Here is a 23,555-nt window from a genome sequence, read left to right as displayed (position 1 = left end):
AGCGAGGTGGCACCCCCGGGCAGCCGCCCTACAGGGCCTGTATGGAGTGAGGTGGCACCCCCGGGCAGCTGCCCTACAGGGCCTGTATGGAGCGAGGTGGCACCCCCAGGCAGCTGCTCTGGACTCAGGCTCAGGCCTTCTGCTCTCACTCCTAAGTGAAAGAAAGGCTATCCAGGGAGGTATGTCCTCCTGGGGTTTCTCACTTTCTTTGGCTGCCAAGAGGAGACAAACAGCAAGCCATAATACCCACAACTGCGTAAGGGACTGAATTCCTCCATGCTGGCTGGCACTGAATGGATGATTTGTCATTGGGAGATATCAGCAGTGGCAGTTTCTAGAGCTTTTCAGTTACGACAATGCCAAAGAAAACAGGATTTATGGTAGAATATTATAGAGAGTGTGAACAGTAAAACGTTAAGTATAGGTGATGGCCAAAGACCAAAGGCTGGCTAATTTCCACAGGGGGAAGATGATCAGTCATCAGATGCATGTGTGCTCACTCTTTTATTAGCAAGGCTAATTATTTGTTTCTTTGGGAAGCAAGGCAGCACCCGAGATGTTAACTGAGCCTCCTGCCCCGTACACAAAATAAAGCCAAGGCAATCCGAACCCCAACTGGGGAAACGCAAATGCTTTCATTTACCAATGGATGAAATGCAAGAAGAGGCTTTTCTGGCCAAAAATTTGGTGGGCAAATAGATGTATGAAATAGGGCTACAGTGAATTATTAATGTGCTACTCGCCTTCCCCTCATTCTGGCATCAGCTGTTGGGTCTTTAGCCAAGATATTTATGTAAGAGAGAGACAACTCCTGTAATAAATTAATTAAGCATAGCTCTGTATATACATCTCCCAGCTAATGACCAACCTGCTAATGGCTGCAACAAGAAAGAGTTAATTAATTTTATAGCCTTGCCTCATATAACAAAGAAACAGAACAATAAAGAGTAACATTTATGCAAACACTTTTAAAAGTGTTTGCCTCTCTCATAGTGATCATATTAGTATCTCCGTTTTGAAGATGAGGAAACTGATGCCAAGAGGAGTCAAGTGACTGGTCCATGGTCATATAGCCAGTAAATGTCAGAAGTGAGTCTCAAGCTTAGGTCTCCCAACTGAAGAGCGCTGCTCAGTCCATGAATCATGCTGATTCCTGGGCACATGCAGTATCATATATATATATATACACACACACATACACACACACACATTTGGGGGGAGGGGACAGGCACCATTGAGAATGAAGCAATATCACTACTTAACATATATGCACCAAGTGGTGTAGCATCCAAATTCCTAGAGGTGAAGGTAAAGGAATTAGAGGAAGAAATAGATAGCAAAACTATACTAGTGGGAGACCTTAATCTCCCCCTATCTGAACTTGATAAATCCAACCTCAAAATAAACAAGAAAGAAGTTAAGGAGGTGAACAGGATTTTAGAGAGGATAGGCATGATAGATCTCTGGAGAAAACTGAATGGGAATAAAAAGGAATATACTTTCTTCTCAGTGGTTCATGGCACATACTCCAAAATTGACCATGTTCTAGGGCATAAAAACCTCACAATTCTATGCAGTAAGGCAGAAAATTTAAATGCATCCTTCTCAGATCATGATGCAATAAAAATTATATGCAATAAAGGGCCAGGGAAAGACAGACTAAAAACTAATTGGAAATTAAATAATTTAATCCTAAAGAATGATTGGGTCAAACAAGAAATTATAGAAACAATCAGTAATTTCATTCGAGAGAATGATAATAATGACACAACATACCAAAATCTGTGGGATGCATTAAAGGCAGTTCTTAGGGGAAGTTTCATATCCCTGAGTGCATACATGATTAAATTATAGAGAAAAGGGAGCTCAACGAATTGGGCATGCAATTAAAAAACCTAGAAAAAGAACAAATTCAAAATCCCCAATTAAATACTAAATTAGAAATATTGAAGACAAAAGGAGAGATTAATAAAATTGAAATTAAGAAAGGTATTGAACTAATAAATAAAACCAAGAGTTGGCTTTATGAAAAAACCAACAAAATTGATAGACCCTTAGTCAATATGATAAAAAAAAGAAAGAAGAAAACCAAATTATGAGTATCAAAAATGAAGAGGGTGAATCTACCTCCAATGAAGAGGAAATCAAAACAATAATTAGGAATTATTTCTCCCAATTGTATGCACATAAATTTGACAATCTTAGGGAAATGGATGAATATTTACAAACATACAAGTTGCCCACATTAACTGAAGAGGAAGTAAATTACTTAAATAATCCCATCTCAGAAAAAGAAATTGAACAAGTCATCAGTCAGCTCCCTAGAAAAAAATCTCCAGGGCCAGATGGATTCACTAGTGAATTCTATCAAACATTTAAAGAACAATTGATTCCAATACTCTACAAACTATTTGGGAAAATTAGTGAAGAAGGAGTCGTACCAAATTCTTTTTATGACACAAATATGGTACTGATACCTAAATCAGGAAGAGATAAAATGGAGAAAGAAAATTATAGACCAATCTCCCTCATGAATATAGATGCAAAAATTCTAAATAAAATACTAGCAAAAAGACTACAGCAATTTATCTCAAGAATAATACACTTTGATCAGGTAGGATTTATTCCAGGAATGCAAGGATGGTTTAATATTAGGAAAACCATCAGTATAATTGATCATATCAACAATAAAACTAGCAGTAACCACATGATCATCTCAATAGATGTAGAAAAGGCTTTTGACAAAATACAACATCCATTCCTATTAAAAACATTAGAAAGTATAGGAATAAATGGAGCCTTCCTTAAAATAATAGGTAGCATCTATTTAAAGCCATCAGCAAGTATTATATGTAATGGGGAGAAGCTAGAAGCATTTCCCATAAGATCAGGGGTGAAACAAGGGTGTCCACTATCACCCCTCTTATTCAATCTGGTACTAGAAATGTTAGCAGTAGCAATTAGAGAAGAAAAAGAAATCAAAGGAATCAAGTTAGGCAAAGAAGAGACCAAGCTATCACTCTTTGCAGATGATATGATGATATACTTAGAGAATCCTAGAGAATCAAGTAAAAAACTGCTTGAGACAATAAATAAATTTGGCAAAGTTGCAGGATATAAAATAAACCTACATAAATCCTCGGCATTCCTATATATTTCTAATGAAATTCAACAGCAAGAAATAGAAAGAGAAATCCCATTTAAAGTTACTGCAGACATTATAAAATATTTGGGAATCTACCTGCCAAAACAAACCCAGGACCTGTATGATCATAACTACAAAACACTTTTCACACAAATAAAGTCAGATCTAACTAATTGGAAAAATATTAATTGCTCATGGCTGGGTCGAGCTAATATAATAAAAATGACAATTTTACCTAAATTAAATTATATATTTAGTGCCATACCAATTAATTTACCAAAAAACTACTTTATAGAGCTAGAAAAAATAGTAACAAAATTCATTTGGAAGAATAAATGGTCCAGAATATCAAGGGAATTAATGAAAAGAAATGCTAGGGAAGGTGGACTAGCTTTACCAGATTTCAATCTGTACTATAAAGCAGCAGTCATCAAAACTACTTGGTACTGGCTGAGGAATAGAGGAGTGGATCAGTAGAATAGATTAGGCATACGAGATTCAGAAGCCAATGACTATAGTAATGTATTGTTTGATAAACCTCAAGACCCTGGTTTTTGGGATAAGAACTCACTATTTGACAAAATCTGCTGGGAAAACTGGAATATAGTATGGCAGAAACTGGGCATAGAACATTATCTAACACCATATACCAAAATCAAGTCTAAATGGGTTCATGATCTAGGTATAAAGGTTGATACTGTAAGCAGTCTCCTAAAACAAGGAATAGTTTACCTATCAGACTTGTGAAGAAGGAAAGACTTTATGACTTAACAAGAATTAGAGAATATTATAAAATGTAAAATGGATAATTTTGACTACATGAAATTGAAAAGTTTCTGTACAAACAAAGCCAATGTAACCAAGATTAAGAGGGAGGTGGGAAATTGGGAAAGAATCTTTACAACCTATGTCTCTGACAAAGGACTCATTTCTAAAATATACAGAGAATTGAGTCAAATTTATAAGAATACAAGTCATTCCCCAATTGATAAATGGTCAAAGGATATGAACAGGCAGTTTTCAGAGAAAGAAATTAAAGCTATCTATAAGCACATGAAGGAATGCTCTAATTCACTATTGATTAGAGAAATGCAAATCAAAACAACTCTGAAGTACCACATCTCACCAGTCAGATTGGCTAAGATGACAAAACAGGAAAATGACAAATGCTGGAGAGGATGTGGGCAAAATGGAACACTAATGCATTGTTGGTGGAGTTGTGAACTGATCCAGCCTTTCTGGAGAGCAATCTGGAATTATGCCCAAAGGGCTATAAATACTTTCATACCCTTTGATCCAGCAATACCACTCCTAGGGTTATATCCCAAAGAGATCATAGAAATGGGAAAAAGACCCATGTGTACAAAAATGTTTATAGCAGCTCTTTTTGTGGTGGCAAAGAATTGGAAATTAAGGGGGTGCCCATCAATTGGGGAATGGCTGAACAAGTTGTGGTATATGCATGTTATGGAATATTATTGTGCTATAAGAAACGAGGAGCTGGCAGTCTTCATATTTACCTGGAGAGGATTAAAAGAACTGATGCTGAGTGATAAGAGTAGAACCAGGAGAAATTTGTACACAATTACAGACACAACGTATGTGTGATGACCAACTTTGATAGACTGGACTCTTCTCAGCAATGCAGTGATATGAGTCAATCCCAAAAGACGCATGATGGAGAGAAAAATGTGCATCCAGAGAAAGAACTAGAAAGAACTAAGTTTATATCCAGGTGGAAGCAAAATACCTGATCTTTTTCATTCTCTTATTTGGTTCTATGTCCTCTTTACCATTTTTCATTCCAGCTGGTACAATCTGTCCTTATAACCTGACCAATGTATAATGTGAAAGTATTTACAGATCCTATACTTGACTATAAGCCGCCATAGGGAGGGGAGGGAAGGGAAGGAGACAAAATGTGAAATTCAAGGAATTGTGGAATTGAATGCTGTAAACTAAAAGGAAACAAACAAATTAATAAATTAAAAAAAAAAAAGAAATTCCCTCCCTCTGTGATTACCTCCACTGAACACCATATATCATCTTGAATGTACAGAATTGCTTACGTGTTGTATCCCTGTTAGACTGTGAGCTCTCTGTACTCCCAGCACCAAACACAGTGCCTGGCACACAGGGAACACTTAATAAATGCCTGCTGACTTGGCATGTTACAGATGGGGAAACTGAGGCCTGGAGAATTTAGGCAGTCAAGGTGACAGAGGCAGAAATAGACAAAACTGGTGCCTGACCTGGGGCCCCTGGATGGCACTCCAGCCCTCTGCCCTCTGTGCCAGAAGTCAGTCATTAAGCCTTTTTCTGTCATGGCCTCCTTGGGCTGTAGTCTGGTAACCCCAAAGGCCCTTCTCCCAGAACCGTGTTTGCTGCCTCTGTTCATAACTGAAGAAAACGCTCGATGTCAGCGCGAGGTTAGTGAGAATAGGGATGTTCACAGAGATCCTAAAGTCTCTCCACTGCCTCCAGGTGAACTCTGGGGTCTTCCCACTCTGATCGATGGCAGGCAGGTGACACAGTGAGCAGAGTGTAGACCTGGAGCCAGGAAGACCTGGTTCAAATCCCAGACGCTCACTAGCTATGTGAACATGGACGAGACATTTAGTCTTTCACCTGAGTTTCCATCTCTGTGAAGGAAAGACAGTACTGGCACTGAATAGTTAGGCTTGTGAGGGTCAGTGAGACAGTGATCTGTGCACCTCTGCTGGCTCCTTTAGCTCTATGTCTGCATTCTGTGCCTTACTCAGAACCCAGCTTCAGATAAAGCCTCCGGTGACATGTCCAATGACTGGGATGCGCCCGCTGTTCTGCACACGCTTACTTTTACACACTGCTGTGAAGACAGCCTTAGCAACAGCAGACAGCTCCACCAGTTCAGAACTGAGAAAGCCTGGAATCTACTCACCTCTGTCTTCAGAGGGAAGGTCAGAGTGCCTCAGAAACCCTGCCTTGTTTTCTTTAATTACATCATAACTCCTTCAATTTAATATTTCTTTGAAACAATTTTTTTCTGGACTTAGAGCTAGAAAGACCTGTGTTCCTACTCTGCTTTGGACACTAAGTAGCCATGTGACCTTGGATGAGTCATTCACCTTTCTGAGGAAATCCAGTGGTTAAATGAGGATGACACCACCTATATACTTCTTTTTCGGGGCTGCCGTCATGGCCAGCAAAGATAATATACGCAAAGTGCTTTGTGTAAGCCTTGCAATTGTTAACATTATCTCTAGTTTCCCTTCAATAATCTATTCTCTGCTGTAGTTATTTGATATCTGACATCACTGAAAATATGTACTGAGTTTTAAAGGGAAGGGAAGACCCACTGGGAGAGAGGAAGAAATCTGGAAACGATGGGGACATGAGCACAAGATGAGTCAAGAAAATCAATTTTTAAAAAAGACAAGAATAATAAATTAATAAATACATGATAAATAAATAAATAAAGGATAACTTTAGGGGAGGCTAGGTGGTGCAGTGCATAGAGCACTGGCCCTGGAATCAGGAGGACCTGAGTTCAAACCCGGCCTCAGACACTTGACACATTTACTAGCTGTGTGACCTTGGGCAAGTCACTTAACCCCAATTGCCCTCCAAAAAAAAAATTAAAGGATAACTTTTATAAGAATAAACCCAAAGACCCCTGTTGGCTCACCAGCTCTTTTAATCCTCTTCCTTTCCTTCAGCTGATACGGCTTGTGATCGTGAGACAGGGGTATGGCGTTGCCATCCTTGTCACAGAGGACGCCCCTGGAGTCGCCAACGTTGGCTACAGTGAGGTCTTTGTCTGACAGGAGCGCAATCAGACACGTTGTACCTGGAAGACAAGAGGAAGGGATGTGAGCAGCACCGGGAGCGAGGGGGAGGAGGGACACACGGGCATGGCGAGGAAGTCTTTCGGCTCAAGCCTGCTCAATGGCACTCATCAGCTCTGACGGTCAGCTGTCCCCAGCCGCTGCAGAGCTGGACCAGAGGGAGCCTGGATCCCCCCACAGGGTCCTCTCCAAGTTGGTCTGCCTCAGATGTAATCCCACACCTTAGTCTGTGCCTGAGCCTTAGGGCTCACAAATGAGTCAGAATCAGTGTCCCACTATGACCGATACCTGTACCTGCCTCTTTCTGCAGAGGTAAACAGCTTCACTGATAATCTGTAAATGCCTACTAAAAAGGCTGCCCTTAGGCTCTTGTGCCAACAGAGCCCTCCATCATCACATTATTCATTATTTTACCTCTTTTAGAATTTGGCTCTCCATTAAGAGAGATGACTGTTGGAAAAAATCTACCCTCCTGACTGCCTCTGCTACTGAGATGAAAAAACTGCCATGGGAATCCCAGAATGTACCAATGTTAACACTAAGGAATCAGTGCAGACAAATGTCAAAACCAAGGAAGGACAAGTGTATTCAAAATCAGGCTTCTGTCTGCACTTCTGTTTACAAGGGGTAACTCTTAGACTCTTCTACCTTGGTCTGAATTGGTGGGACATGGTGTCTGTTGAGTGTGGACCCTTCCCCCTAGCTGTGAGCTGACTTAAATTTTCAGTGTGAGCCTGTACTCCTGAGAAAACACTGCCCATCTAGGCTTAACGTACTGTTTTGTTGTTTAACATTTCCTTGATCTTGGGCAGGACCCCACCGAACTAGGAGACCTTAGTTTTGGGTAGAGCATAACCAGAATCTAATCTAGGTGAATTCTTGCCTTTAGGGAATAAGCCCATTCCCTTGCACCCCTCCAATGGAGTTTAAGGTGAACCAGCTCATGAAGGTCTGGGTGGAGATGGATTCCTCTGGTCAAAGTGCTGAGTCTCATGATCAGGGGCTGAAGACTAGCCTACCTCCTCATTTAAAGGCCCCTCCCTCCTTAATTGATCACAATCAGAAGTGATTTCTCTGGTCAGGGGTATTCTCTTTCAAAAAAAAATATTTAAAGCATTTAGTGTCTCTATTAGGCATTTTGGTTACCAAGAGAGACCAATGGCCACCAATTTATTGATTATTAGGCAACTTAATTGATAAATTGACCATTAATTACCCAGAAAGTCTCTCTTGTGCTTTTCCTTCATCACAGGCTCAGTTTCCTCATGCATAAAATGTTCTCTCTTCCCATAATCCAAGAATTGGGGGGAGGGTTTTTTATCTTCTAAGTCTATTTTCTGCCCTCTTCTATAATTATGTTTTCTCACCCAGCTCAGAATTCCCTAGAATACCACTGTCTGAGGGCAGGGCTGTTTTGCCTGTGACTCCATATCCTCAGGGATTGTTAGCACACTGCTTTGCAGAGCAGCCACAGCACAAGTTAACAGTTGGATGGGACTGGAGAATGGGAATCTAATAAATGGATCCTGAATTCAGATTCTTACTATCCCGGGCGGGGTGCTTGGTGAGCATGATGTGAGCCGGTGTGTCCGGGAAGCCCGCCCGCTGCCCCATCCTGCTCCAGTGACAACGAGGAAAGGCCTCTGCCAATGCTCCTGTTCTACACAGGCACGAATTATGATGGTGCCGATGAGGCGTGATGGGAGCAGCCCTCTGGTCTGAGTAGCCCTCTATCAGGCTGAACACAAGAATCCTGCAGCCAGAATTGTTCCCTGGCCCTTCTTCAGCATTGTTGTGACAGGGACATGCCTTCCCATCTATCTCATATTTATCCTTTTTTAAAAGATTCTTTCTTAAAAATATTTTTATTGATATATTTTACTGAGAACCTTCCTTGCTCCCCAATGTAAGCTATGCCTTTGCTTTGTAAGGAAAAAACAAATCACTTCAGACAAACCGACCAACACATCAACTGGATCTGGCTGTGTATGTGGTGTTCCACACCTGTGGCACCCCACCTCTGCAGAGAAGAAAGGGAGGGCCATTTTTTCAGCTCTTCTCTGGGGTCCAGCTTGGTCATTATTGATGAGGGACAGAATCCCAGTAGGTTCAGCAGGAACCCGGATCTTATCCAAGACAGGAAACCTGCAATGGCGTCTGGAAAGAATTCAGCTCAGCCTTGCTTGGAGTTAGAGTTGAGAAAGTTTATTTTTGCGCCTTTACAGCAGGCAAGAGTCCTTAGGGGACCTGCGAGTGAGAGGGGTACATGCTTTTACCTTTAAAGGGTAGGGCTGCCATTGTCAGGGCTGACCAGACAGAAGGGACCTCAGTGCATAGATAAAGGTTAGAGCTGACTGAGAGGAACTTGTGACTTTAGTGCGTGGTTTGGGCCAGGCCGGAGGAGACACTAAGAGATTAAGTAAGAACAAAGGAGTCACAAGGTGTTGCCTAGGCCTAGTGCGGATAGGGGGAAGGGGCAGAGCCCGAGGTTGGAAAAGGGATTTCACAGATTACAATTTTACAATACAAATTGCAGTTACAACTGCACAGACTGGTTTTATAAATTCGTTTCACAAATTGACCTAAACCCCAGGTACCCCATCATTATGACTACACAGCCTTCAGTTTTGTATTTTAAATGTCTTTTTATTTCTTTTCTCAGTTAACTATGCCCTATGATCTGGCCTAGTCTTGTGTAAGACTTAGCTGAAATTATTTTCTCAAAACATTTTGTGGCACAGACCCAAGCACACAGAGGAATGGTACAGAAATAACTCTTTTGTGTAGGTACCTTATTTTTTTTTTTTTGGCAGGGGGGCTCCTTCTCATCTTGGCACTGCATTGGGAGACTGGAGCTCCCAGAGCTATTTCAAATCTTGGTTCCCAGTCTTATTTCACTGGGAAAATTGCCCTTTTGCTGAGAAAATTCTCTGGAGCTGCCCCCTCCTCCCCAGGGGAGAGAAAGAATCTTGATTTTCCACCAAATGTAGGCCAGGGAGCTTGATCTCAAGTCCCAGCACAATTCCAGAACAACCTATGACCAAAAGGGAAGATAGGCGAAAGAAATGGGGGTGTCAAAGGGTGGTGTGGCTTCAATGAGGGCAGGAATGCCGGCACCTCAGGGCCATACAGCTGCACCAGCTGAGGGCTGATGATGATGATGGATCTAACTGGAGTTTCAAGGTTTGTAAATCACTCTATCAACAGCACCATGTTAGAGCCCCACAGTAATCCCATGGGGCTGGGTTATTATGATTCCCATCTTACAGATGAAGAAACTGAAGCAGACTTGCCCAGAGTCACACAGCCAGAATGTGCCTGAGGCTGGACTTGAACTCAGGCCTTCCTGACTCCTGGCCCTGGGCTCTCTCCATGACACCACCTAGTGAACCAGGGTAGCTTATCTACCGTGTTTCCCCGATAATAAGACCTATCCCGAAAATAAGCCCTCCCCTTACTGTGTAAGATTCCTCTAAAATAAGCCCTCCCCCGAAAATAAGCCCTATTGAGATTGCTACTGTAGTGAAGGTGATCCCCTGCGCTACACGCTACATTACGGTACCCTCTGTATGCACCGCCCCCCCCCCATGAAACGCACGCCGCGCTCTGAGCTGCATCCAATCAGAGCTGCAGCAGTGAGCGCGTCATCCTGTTCTTTATTGAATTCATTATTGAATAAAGGTACATTTTTTTGTTCACATTTACCTGTTTATTAAAATTGCTGTCAAATGTTCATTAAAATAAGCCCTCCCCTGAAAATAAGCCCTCTGGTGTTTTTCTGTCCAAAAAAAAAATAATAACAAGACAGTGTCTTATTATTGGGGAAACATGGTAGGAGACATGGGCTAGCTGGCAGGACGATTAGCTGAGTCTGGAATGGGCTCCAAAGAGGAGTCCTTAATGTGTCACTGATTTAAGGGACCTCTGAGGTCACTGAGTCTGCCTCCTTCATTGAGATTCAGTGACTTTCCCATTGTCTGTCCCACACACAAATGGCAGAGCTGGACTTAGAACCTGGCACAACTGCTCTGTGCCATTAACTAATTTACTAATCAGTTAATGTCAACCTGAAAAGGCGTCTCCAAGGAAGGGTCTTGGGAACCTGGCCTTGGATCCTGGGCTGGGGAACATTCTTAGCAGGGACTTGTAAAAAGAATAAAGTAATGTGCATCTAAGGGTTAGAGGGCACAAAAAGCAAAAAGCAAATTTCCTGAGGGATTTGAGAAGTTCTGCACAAGGTACATACAGAGGACACGGGGGGCTGAAACCAGTTCAGTGAAATCTTAGGTTACATTAAAGCGGGCACAGTCCTCCTATCTCTGCCCTGATCAGGGTCAGTGTGGAGAACAGTGTGCCATGTGGGGCACAACAGGGGAAGGGAGCTGGTGGCTTATCAGCAGAGGATGGAGGACACATGGATAGATGAAGGCCCCTGAGATCCTGATGTGAGGGACTGCTGGAGAAACCAGAGGCCCAAAGACACGATACTAGTCCCTCCCTCCTCCTCCTCTCTCTCTCCCCCCCCCTCTCTCTCCCCGCTCCCTCTCTCTCCCCCTCTCCCCCCTCCCTCTCTCTGCTCCCCTCCTCCCTCTCTCTCTCTCTCTCTCTCTCTCTCTATATATATGTTTGTATGTATTTCCCTCCCCTGCCCCTCCATCACCCTTTCATGTCACCTGGAAGAAGGAATAGTCTTTTTTTTGTTTTGCTTGGCCCCAAAAGGCAGATGTAGGATGAATGAACAGAAAAAAAGTTTCCTCACACAACTAGGCACAAGCAAATGGAGCTGCTCTGAGGTAGTGGCCGCTCTAGGGGAAGTCGCCCAGCAAAGGCCAGCGTGTTGCTGAGCGGCTTTGCGACCAGGTGCCAGCTGGACCAGATGGCCCCCACGCTCCCTGCTGTCTCGGGGGACTCTGTAATGTGGTGATCCCTCTTTCTGAAGTGACCAGTCCAGCAAGAAAGGTACAGAACTGGGAACCGTGAAAACAGATTTGGGGGAAGGGCAGGCAGGGTGTCTTCCTTGCCTCAGCTGCTAAAGGCCCTGATCCTTCTGCTCAACCATGGAAATATCTTTTCTGCCAAGAATAGGTACTTCACATGTTCTGGCTGTAACAGCATCTGAAATCCTCGTCGGCTGCTGATGCTGGGTGCTTCTGCGAAGTGCTCGAGTCTTTGTGGTGTTCTTTCTAAAAGTCTCCAGCTGCCCAGACTGTGCACATCAGGGAAAATACACAGAGGGATGGCTCAGCAGAGGTCTCCTTCAATTCCCACACATATAGTCCTTTCCCTTTTTCCTTGACCTCCACCAGATAGGTACCTAGTGCTGCTATGGCTGGGCAGATGCCCAAATCTGGAGGCATAATTATGGATTAACCGCCAGCATGTCCCCTACCCCCATTTTATAAATAAGGCAACAGAGTCTGATAGAAGGCAAGAAAAGAAGCCAAGCTCACATGAATGGTGAGATTTTAATCCATGCACGGCCTTTGATTCCAAATTTAATTTCCAGGGAAACATAATGTTCTTCTACATTTCAATGCCTTGAACCTATGGCATTTAGCATCAGGCTAGAAGAATGTCATTTACCAAGCTCAGGTCCTCCAGAACCACTGTAGCATCTTCTGGACTTGCCCCCACCCCATTTCTGTGCCTTTTGGTCCAGACTTTGTCATTCACCTTCCTACTGGGGTCTCTGGACTGCCACACTTTACCACCCATTTTCTGCCTCCCATTAGGATGCGGGCCCCTGGAAGTAGGGTCAACCTCCCCAGGGGGTAGCAGGTATAGGGGCAGCATGCACAGCAGAACACATGAGGCTTTCATTCATGTCTTTACTCTGCTTCCACAGCAGACAACCAAACAGTGAGGAAGGGGCTCAAACTAACTGCTGTTCTGTTGTTCCGCTTTATAACTGCATGTATACACACATACATACGTACATATATCTTTATATGAGAGAGGAGGAAGAAATAGAGATGGGAAGGGGGAGGGGGAGGGAAATGGAGGGGGCAAGGAGGGAGGGGGAGGAGGGGAGAGAAAGACAGAGAAGAGAGAAATGGAGGGAGGCGGCAAGAGAAGGAAGGAGGGGGGAAGGAGAAAGAGGTGGAAAACAGGGAAAGAAAAGGGGTTAAGAGGTAGGAAGGGAGGGGGGGAAAGAGGGAAGAGGAGGGAAAGTGGAAGAGAGGGAATGGGGAGAGAGGAAGGGGGCACCTTCACACTGAAAAGGTACATTATGCCTGTGAGCAGGCTGCAACATCTAACCAACCAGTGAAAAACAGCATTAAAAACTTAGAGGCAAACAAGTAAATGACAGAACCACAGCGCCCCCATTCAGCCCTCCACGGAGGAAGGCTCCAGCATGTGTCAGGGGAGCCCTGGTGCTAAGCCTTGGGAAGGAGATGGATGAGAGTCCCCAGGATGGGCAGGCATGGATCTGTCTGAGCATGTGCACATGTGTACACACACACACACACACACACACACACACACACCATGTCCACAGGTTCTTACACAAGTTCCGTGTTCTTTGTGTTTGTTGATGATGAGCCCTGCGCAGAGGGCCCTGCAGAGAGGAAGGCTCACCTCCCACCTGAAGCCCCCGGGGCCACCCTCCCAATGCTCGGGGCTGGAGGCCTGGGAAGCAGACTGTGCCCTGTGTTTCCATCTCTCAGGAGTTTTAAACCAGTTTCCTTGTTTTCTGAGACTCTGTAACATCCTGGCATTATGCTATTGGAGAATTTACTCTCGTAAGCTGGGAAACAAATGTGATCTATTTGTGATGTGAACATCACCTTAGGAGGTTCCATCTACACCTTACCTTAAGGGTTCGTGGATGTATGAAAATACAAGGATGTTGGGGGGGGGTCCTTATTCCCTGAAAATATCCACTCACCACAGGATGAGCTAGGACATGGCCCCACTTCTTCCAGTTGGCTTCCTTCTCTGTAGAACATGAGAGGGGAGCCATGCTGGCACGTGGTCAGATGCTTATTAAACGCCTGCTGCCTCTCCATCCTCAACGACCCTCTTGGCTCTAATATTCTGGGATTCTATGGTTTTACGAAAAGGATTCACCACAGGGTTTTTGTCAGTAGCTACCTCATGCACAGAAGGCTTCAGGTTTGGCAAAGAGCTTTTGCATGGACCCATGAATCAATCAAGCATTTATTAAGCTCCTTGCTATGTATCCTGGCTAAGTCACTTAGAGACCCTTGCAGGGCTCTCGCAGGGTAAATGGAACAATAGGGGAAAGCCCACTGTCAGAGTCAGAACCAACAACTGGGCAAAACAGAGTCAAGTTGGGGGGTTCCCATATGACCCCACCCCTTGTGTGAGGCTGACATACACTGGGGACAGGTCGTGGAAACTGGGAAGACTGAGAAACTGGGAGGCCTGTGTTTTAAAGGGAGAGGGGGAAGGACGGTTATAGCTGGCATATATTCCATTCACACACAGCTTCCACACGAAGCAAGGTAACTGAGCTTGGCTCGGTAAGTGCCCCCACCACGGTGGTGAGGAATTCCTCCCCCCGGAGGCCTGGGTTCCAAAGGCTCCCGGGGCCACCCTCCCAGCGCTCCAGGACTGGAGGCCTGGGAAGCAGAAAGTGCCCTGTGTTTCTATCTCATGTCAAGTGGTGGTCATTAGGAAGAAAGCGTCCAGGAGGGATTCCCGGGCCTCACTAGTGTGCGAAATAAATGTTTTCGTGTCACTGTCTGAAATGCAAAACTGAAGAACATTTCCATTTTCAGAATGGTCTGGAGAAGCATCAGGCTGACATATTTTATGTCTGTCAAAGGGGCCTCACCTTCCTGCTGGGATGGCTGAGCTCGGGCAGACCCTTGGGCAGAGGTTGCAGCCCCACTGCAGTCACAAAAAAGGTCCACTTTGTCCTTCCTTGGACTCCATGGGGAACAGGGATCAACACCCCAAGTTCAAGTTCATACTGACTCCCCTGACAATGCGTGAGCCACAATTTCCTTCTTGCCTTTGCATCCCCAGTGCCTCACACAGTGCCTGGTATACAGGAAGCACTGAATAAATGCCTGTTGAATGACTGATTGATTGATGGATTGTAGTGCAAAGTTCAAGGTATCATAGGATCCTAGATCCTGGAAGGGGCTGCAGAGGTCATTCCAGATCCAGATGCACTCTGGCCATTTTTCCAACTTTTGTTGTGGCAGGTGGGAGTTCTCAGATGCACCATGATTTAGGGGATTTAAGGACTGTGTGACCCTGGGAAAGTCACTTAACTTGCAGTTGAGAAGATCTGGGTTTGAATCTCACCTCATCGCACTACCTCTTGGTCTATTTATCAAGGTATAGGGTGCGCACGCATGTGTATGTGTGTAAAGCACAGTGGAGGTCAGTTAGAAGCCGTCCTGGGACGGCTGGCGTCCTTTCTGCTTTATAGCTGGTGCTTTGGGGACTCTGGCCCAGGAGGACAAACTGCTCTTTGTAAGTGAGGGGAGCTTTAAGATGAAAGCTCAGAGAAAGTGGCTCTGGGGTTACTGGAAGCAAACGGAGCCAGGCCTATCATCCACCAGGCTCTCCCTGAAGAAATGAGAGATGTCTTTTTCCAGGACAATTATCCGTGGGTCACGCATGGAGCTTCTACAACAAGTAACACACGCCACACTAAGTATGGAAAATAATATTGCCCTCGATAATTCAAACCTTCAGAATGTGACTCATTATTCATTTAATTTTCACACTTGGACAGACATAAAATATAGACGTGTCAGCCTGATGCTCCTCCAGACCATTCTGAAAATGGAGATGTCCTTCAGTTTTGCATTTCAGACAGTGACATGAAAACAACATTCATTCCGCACACTAGCGAGGGCCGGGAACCCCTTGTGGATGCTTCCTTCCTGATGACCACCGCCCGACATGACAAGGATGCCAAGCACCGGGAATCGCGGATAGCCTCCAAGGGCAGACTCCTGGCGAGGGGCTGGATGGACTCTGCAGGCGCGTGGGCCTGAGGCGAACAGCCGGGCCTAGTGACCGACGCTCCAAGCCAAGGCTCCCACCACCGTGCCGCCCCTCCCAATTCACCCTGATTACCAGGGCGCCCTGGAACAGGATGACCATTTATGTACATGGTCACAACCAGCCAGAGGACCTCCAGGCTACGCTGCCCGGGCTTCCTTCCTGACAAGCCGGGGCTCATAGCACATCAGCCAGACATCCATCCCCTCTCTGCACCCCGGTGAGCAGGGACCACAACCAACATTCCAGAGGGGTCACCCCTAATTGTAATGAACACAGACACCCATAGGGCAGACTATGAAGAGAAGGCGGACAGGACAGTCATCCTGCCAAGTCCTCAGCTGGAACAACCCCTTTATTTTACAGATGAGGAAACTGAGGCCCAGGGAAGTAAGCAGAGACAGCAAGGTGGTGCTACAAGCAAGAGCACTGGAGTCAGGAAGACCTGAGTTCTAATCCAGGCTTAGATACTTACTGACTGTGTGACCCTGGGCAAGTCACTTACCCTAGTGTGCTTCAATTTCCTCATCTATAGACTAGGGATAATAATAACCGTACCTACCTCCCAGGGTCATGATGACAACCAGATGATGTAATGCTGTGCTTTCGATGCTTGGCAGAGCCCTGCATAAGCACCAGTCATTGTCTGTCATGCGGGGGTCTGAGCCTAGGCGCCCCGAGGCCAGGCCCAGAGCTCTTCCCCGTGCCAGCTCTAATGCTGCACTTGGAGGTCTGGGAAGCACATCCCGATTATCACCTCATCTGATCTTCCCCAAGGCCCTGGCAGGCAGATGTGGCTACTATCCCCAATGAGTAGACAGGAAAACGGAGGGGGATAGTGAAGAGATGTGCAGAGTGGGTGTCTGGCGGAATTCAAACTCGCACCTTTCTGCCCGGCCTAGCTGCCGACTGAGCGGGCGGCAGGAACCCCAATCCCCGCACAGACCGGCCACCAGGCTCAGGCGGTGCTTGGTGAGGAGCGCTGGCTTCAGGTGGGAACGGCCCCGGCATTGACTTTCTAAGAGTGGATGGACCAGAGTGCGCCAGCAGCAACGACGTGCCCAGGACAAGTGGCACTGAGCACAGCATCCAGGAGCATGAGGAAGGAGGAAGGGCCCCACCTCTGGGCTAGGCCGGGCAGATGCAGAGATGAATGAACGGCGGCCTAGGAACGTGATGGGAAGCAACACCGCACTGTCAGAAATGAAGACGTTCAGGAAGACAGGCCGAGGCAGCCACGACACAGCAGGGGTGTAGCTCCTGTGCCACCCCCCGGGTCACGGGAAGCCCAGGCAGCCCCAGACCTCTGCGGGGGGGGGAGGCTCTCTAAGGATGGTGCCTGCAAGGGCACGGCCTCACCTGGAGAGGCCCAGCCCACTGCACAGAGCGCCAGGTTTGACGGAGGATGGCAGAGCAAATGATCAACTCTGAGTGAAGGTTTGGCAGCGGTCCATAAAAAAGAATCATCAAATATTCACTAGGCACCTACTATGTACCAGGCATCGTGAGAAGTGCTGAGGACACAGAAAGAGCCGAGAGACAGTCCTTCAGTCACAGCACACTCAGCAATACAGTGATCTGGACGGTCTCAGAGCACTGATGACAGGACATGCCACCCACCCCAGGGGGAGAGCCGATGGAGTCCGGATGCAGACTGAGGCACCAGGTTCTGTCTGGTTGTTGGTTGTTGGGGGGCAGCTACAGGAAGATCTGAGGCGAAATTCAGCTTCAGCCACTTCCTGGCTGTGTGAACCTGGGCAAGTCACTTTAGCCCTATTTGCATCAGTTTCCTCATCTATAAATGACAAATCTCATTTATCTAAGACCCACTCACTGGATTACATAAGGCAGCCCACGCTGGGGGTGGCAGCAGAGATGTGGGATGACCCAGAGACCTCCCCCCCACTAGTCTCTATGAGTTGGGCTCCCCCCATAGACCAGCCGCCAAAGGGACATTTTCCTGGGCCTGAAAAAAAAAAACATTTTTTTGAATCGGAAATTAGGTTTTTAAATACTGAGCATGACTCACTCTCTCCAAGGAGCTATATGTGTGTGCGTGTGTGTGTCTGTGTGTTCCCCACTGACTGATCTGCCCATGAGGCTGTTTCTGCCAGGGCCCGGCCTTGCTAGCCACAGGTGGGGTCGGAGGACTCTAGGGAATAATAGACAAAACTGGCCAGAGGGTGGTTGAGGTTTTTTGCCCTGAGGAGTCTTTGGGAGGGCATCTTCTGAAAAACGCTTGCCCTGCCAGGCTGCAGCTATGCCAGTGTTCCCACAACACTTGGCAGAAACCTGATGTCTGCCTGAGGCCCAGTGTGGAGCATAAAGGAAAATCATGGAAAGGGAGATTGAAGCAGGAGGGCCCCTCTGGCCCCTTCTGGCTTTTTATCACCTTCAATGATCATTTTGATGGTGACCACCATGATATCTGACATACCATAAGGCGAGGAGGAGTCCAAATGTCAAATTTCATATGGAAATTACTGCAGTGACATTACCTAATGCCAGAGCTCTTAGGCACTGAATCTAGCAATAAATACAGATGGAGAACACTACTTAAAAGAAAAAAGAAAACATGAAAAAGAAGAAAATCACCAAAAGAAATTTTTTGGCAGGGGGGAAGGCAGGGCAATTGGGGTTAAATGATTTGCCCAAGGTCACACGGCTAGTTTTTGTGTTAAGTGTCTAAGGCTACATTTGAACCCAGGGCTGGTGCTCTATTCACTGTGCAACCTAGCTGCCCCACTAAACTTCTTTTAAAGAAGTTAGTTCTTCCCTTGCCTCTGTTGAGGGCCTTTCTACCCTCTCAGCTACTTAAGCTCATAAGCTTTCTAAGCCTCAGTTTATTCCTCTGAAAAATGGGAGGGCCAGACTACACATGGCTTCCTAATTCTGTTTCAGCACTCGATGTCAGACCTCAGGCTACCTGGAATCATTCTGGCCTTCTCCCTCTCCTCTTAACCCCTGAACCAACCAGCTGACAAGTCCTCTCAATACTATCTTCATAATATCTCTAATCCAGTCCAACACAAGCACTTACTAACACAAGCCTACTCTGTGCTGAAAGGGACAGGCTTTTGCTGTCCATTACACAGTCTGGGTCCTAGGTCAGATGCTCAGGCCTTCTCACCTGGACCATCAGATAAGCCTCCTGCTTGGTTGCCCAGTTTTCAGTCTCTCCCCAACATAGCTTCAAAATTAACCTTAATAAGGCTCAAGTCACTCCCCAGCCCCGAAGTTCCTCAGGTGCCCAATGGAGCTCAGGGGAGCTGTAGGAAGGGCTCTCCAACCAAGAGCCCAGCTCTTGGAGTCTCTGTTCTATCAGGCTGTTGTTGCTGGGCACATTCACAGAGACCCTCAGGGACATCAGTCAATGTGTGGTCTGGTCTATGGCTCCCACCTGTGCACCCTGCCATGGACCCCGAGGGTGTTGGGACCAGGAAACCTTCCAGCCAAGCTCTCAGACATGGGCTGGATGACGTTTGCTCAACTGAGAGTTCGCTAACCTTGTATTCTCTGCCTAAATGTAGCTTTCCAAGCCAGTTACTGGGTACAAGGGAACTTCCCATTACATGAAGGAGTTAATCAACGGTTAAACAAAAGTCAGCCAGCTATGGGCAATCCTCACTGTTTTATCTCCTCAAAAGAATGTAAGCTCTCAATAGTTATATTGCCCTGGGCCAGTTACTTCCTCATTTTCCTCATCTATAAAATGGGGATATATCACTTCCTTATCTACTTTATAGAGTGTGAGGTGTAAGAGGTCTTCCTAAATTGTAAAGCACTGACATGAATAAAGCTGGGTAGGAGTAGGTTCTGGAGAAAACTGACAGTGACAATACATCAGGGCTAAGGAGAAAAGGGGGCTGGACCAGGCGGCCCTCCCACCTCAGTCCTGTACACACTCTCCAAACGCGCTGTGCGTCACATCTAACCCACTCAGCCCTTGTGGATGCCCCTCCGCGCTCTCTCCTTCACAGACCATGCTTTGTTTTGCATTACTGTCATGGGCACATGTAAAAGGCATCCCTGGCATTTTTAAATGCCCGGGGCGAGCTTCCTGAAACAGCCCGGACAACCAGCATGGACAGCGCACTCAAGTAAGAAGGACTTTGTGACTTTCAAAGACAGATTCCTCTGGGTGGGGCTAGGGAGGAAACCCGGGAAGATTCAGGGAAGCTGTAGGGACTAGGGCTTGCCAACGGGCAGCGCTCTGCTCGAAGTAATCATTCTTACTATGTGCTCAGTTGCTGGTGAAGGAGTTTATTGCTGCGAGTACCCGCTAAATGTCAGAAGCCCTGGGAAAAGCCCCAGTCACCCCACTCCAGTTACAGCTCTGATGTACCATCTCACCCAAGCAGACTGGAAAATTACTAAGCATCTACAAAGACACACAGTCTGTGAACTTCCCTAACACTTAAGTCGATGCCCTGCAAACAGCAGTCAATTACACATGTCGGCTGAACGGGGTAGAGTGCACCTTCCCGAGTTTCCAGGATGAGCCGACCAGTTGGGTTTCAGTACTGGGAGAGAAACATTCAGGGCAGGAACTGTCTTGTACTTCAGTCTTTGTGTCCTTACTCACCAGCATCATTCATGGGGCCAGAACTGAAAAAAAAAGCCTGATCAACAGATAAGTGGATGGACGGATAGAGGAAGCAATGAACATCCAAACCCCCAGGAGCAAGGGGACAATGATGCCAAACTCAGAGTCACCTGAGAGAATGAAGGACTTGAATGCACATCCCGGCCTTGCCATTTACTTGGGGTCACCTTAGACATTTGACCTTCCTGGGCTTCAAGGGCCCCGTCCATAAAAATGAAGGCGTGGGACCGACGGCCTCCTATCTCCCTTCTAGACTCCTAAGGGAGGCCACATGACACAAGGGAAAGAACACAGACTCTGCAATCAAAGGACCTGAGTTCGCATCCTGCCTCTGACAACCACTACACCTCCATGGCCCTGGCCAAGTGCCTTAACGTCCCCAGGCCTTGGGTTCTTCACCATTAAATGAGGGAACTGAACTGAAGCGATGCCCTGCCCGTGTTGCCAGTTCACCGTAGGCACACACTGCCCCGTCTGGAGGGGAACACTGGTGTGGCACAGCTCTCCCCATCCAGCTTTTTGCTCAATGATTATGGCTTGAAAGAGTCGTTTTCCTACAGCACCATCTGAGAAAGCCGGCTCAGAGTGAAGTCGTGCTTTCACAGATAAAGAGAGCAAGTGAGAGACCCTGGAAGCCCAGAGCTGTGCTCTCAGGGGATGTAGGACTGTCTGTAAGTCTCAGCAAGAGCCGGCCGTCACTGACCACTGGGCAGACACCCTCCTGACGTCCCTTCCCCAAACGCAGAGGGAAAGCGGTTCAGAAGAGAGGGGCTGTTCAGCTGTCAGGAGGGGGCCACTTGTGGGGATATTCTTGTTGATCCCCCCCTTTATTTGATATTCATTTATCAACCTATCTGCCCCTTGTGATAAACACCTTATTGGTCTGAATATTGACTTCCTGTAGCCACCCTCCAAAATGAGATCTCTGAAAGAAAAAAACAGAGAAAGGTATACACTGAAAACAACTATACAGAATCACTTACAATAAAACAGTGACCTACTTGGAAGGAAATTCGTTGGGTTGTTTTTTTTAAAGTTTCAATGTCTTTTTTTTTTCTTTACACAAACCTTATTTTTTTTAGTGCTGTCCCATATCTAATCCTGAGCTCCTGTCTTGCCACCCAACCCCCACCCCGTGTAAGAAACCTGGAAAAACCAAAACATTGTGTGTGGCCAACAAAGCATGCAGCACACAGCACCTGTAGTCCCCCACCTCTCTGCCCAGAGAGGTTTCATTATTTGTCCCCGGAACCCCAAAATGCATCCCTGTCTTCAGTTTGAGTTCAGCTGCCTGTGAGAACCGCTTTTGTTTACTCTGTTATAATTATGTACATTCCTTTTGCTGACTGCTCTTTATTCTGCATCTGTCTTCCCATGCTTCTCTGAATTCCTTATACTGGTCATTTCTTATAGAACAGTAACACTGAATATCTGTCATGCAATAACCATCCAGTCTGGCCTCAGACTCAGCCATGGTGAGTCTGGGCAAGCCACTTAAATTCCCTGGGCCTCCATTTCCTCTTTGGCACTACTTCTCTCAGGGATACTGTGATAATCAAATGAGTGTATACGCACATATATTTTCTATACATATGTATGCAGGAATGTGTGCATGTATAAGTGCTTTGTAAGCCTCCAAATGCCACAGAAATGCCAGTGCCCCATTCCTTTCTAACACTGGGCCTCAGCTCACTGGCACCCACCTTATTTCCAGTTTTTTGCTGGTACTGAGATGGTGGCTCTGGACAGCGAGCCCTACGGGGCCCCTTCTGTCCTCAGTCTCCTGTGCCTTGGGCCCCACCTCTCTCTCCAGTCCCAGCACACACCCTGCTCTGCTCTGTGCATGACATGACCCTGCCAGACTGGCTGTCCCTCCAGGCTTCCACCTCCCATCTCCACGCCTTTGCACTGGCTGTACTGGATGCTAGGAATGCCCTCTTTGCTTGAAATCTTTCTTGACCTCTCCCAGGTGATAGCCGGGTCTCCATTCCCTGACCATGTGCCCGCCTTGTACTAGTCTTTTATTTATCCTGCCTACACTGCTGCACACACTGCCCACCATCATACGCTGTAAACTCCTTGAGAGGAGGGACTGTTTCAATTTTTGGCTCTGAATCTCCTGCACCAGCAGAGGTCTTGGCATAGAAGAAATGTTTACTTCGTACTACTAAATGCTTGCTGGTTGAGCGGGGTATGTTTCCAGTCTGATTACTGAGTCAAAGAGAACAGTTTATGCCTTTTCTAGGATACTTGGAAATCTGGAAGACAAAGGCCCTAAATCTCAAACATTTAAGTCCACGTGTGCATTGCCCTGACTATGCTCCTATGGGCTGCTGCTTCCCAGAGCACACAGAAGCCACCAGGGTCCTTCTGGCCTTTAGCCTGATGCTGGTCAATGGAGCTGAGGCAGCAAACAAGCCACCAGCTTGGGGCTTCCCAGACACAGGTACCTTGTCACTCACCTGCCCGGGTCAATCCACTGAAAGACTCAGCTGCAAAGGCTGCACTGCTCCCTTGAGCAGTTCAGGCTGCTTTCATGTGGATGCCGACCTTCACATCTTCCCCAGATGAAGGTACCTCAGAGGCCTAGTCCTCTCTGACCATGGTGGCCAGCATCACTGGCCTTCAGGTTCTCAGGGGCCTTGCCATCTGCCCCACTTCTTCCCCTGCCTGTGGTGTTCTTGAAGTGTTGTCCCTTGGGACTGCCTGGCTTATTTATTTGTGTCCCCAGAGCTTGGCATTTAGTAAGCGCTTAATAAATGCTTGTCTGTTCCACTACACCAAACACGGCCCATCCATTTCATCAACAGATGGGGTCAAAATCCTTCTTTGCTTGGCGGCTGGACCCAGCCATCCTCAGTGGAATCCACATTCTGTGTGCCCACCTGGACTCCCGCAGTCTCCTCAGCTTGACAAAAACACTTTTCAGAGCCTGGGCTCAGCTGGCACAGCCTTGGAGGGCCTGAGGTGTCACTCACCTCCAGGACCC

The 23,555-nt window shown here is 46.5% G+C and overlaps 1 protein-coding gene across 6 annotated transcripts in view; it reads right to left on the bottom strand.

Moving 5' to 3' along the window:
* PPM1L (protein phosphatase, Mg2+/Mn2+ dependent 1L) overlaps positions 1-23,555 on the bottom strand; it is a 310,982-nt gene that overhangs the window by 20,138 nt on the left and 267,289 nt on the right. For all 6 annotated transcript variants that reach the window (XM_069083498.1, XM_069083499.1, XM_069083501.1 and 3 more), the window contains one exon: positions 6,813-6,974. In XM_069083498.1, coding sequence (XP_068939599.1) covers positions 6,813-6,974 — 162 coding nt within the window. The remainder of the gene's footprint in view (positions 1-6,812; positions 6,975-23,555) is intronic.

The sequence above is a fragment of the Petaurus breviceps genome, unplaced genomic scaffold (genome assembly GCF_028583685.1).
Source record: "Petaurus breviceps papuanus isolate PSGF00001 unplaced genomic scaffold, PetGlider_PUasm1.0 173, whole genome shotgun sequence".
In the NCBI taxonomy this organism is placed as follows: domain Eukaryota; kingdom Metazoa; phylum Chordata; class Mammalia; order Diprotodontia; family Petauridae; genus Petaurus; species Petaurus breviceps.
This window is presented reverse-complemented; position numbering and strand designations above follow the sequence as displayed.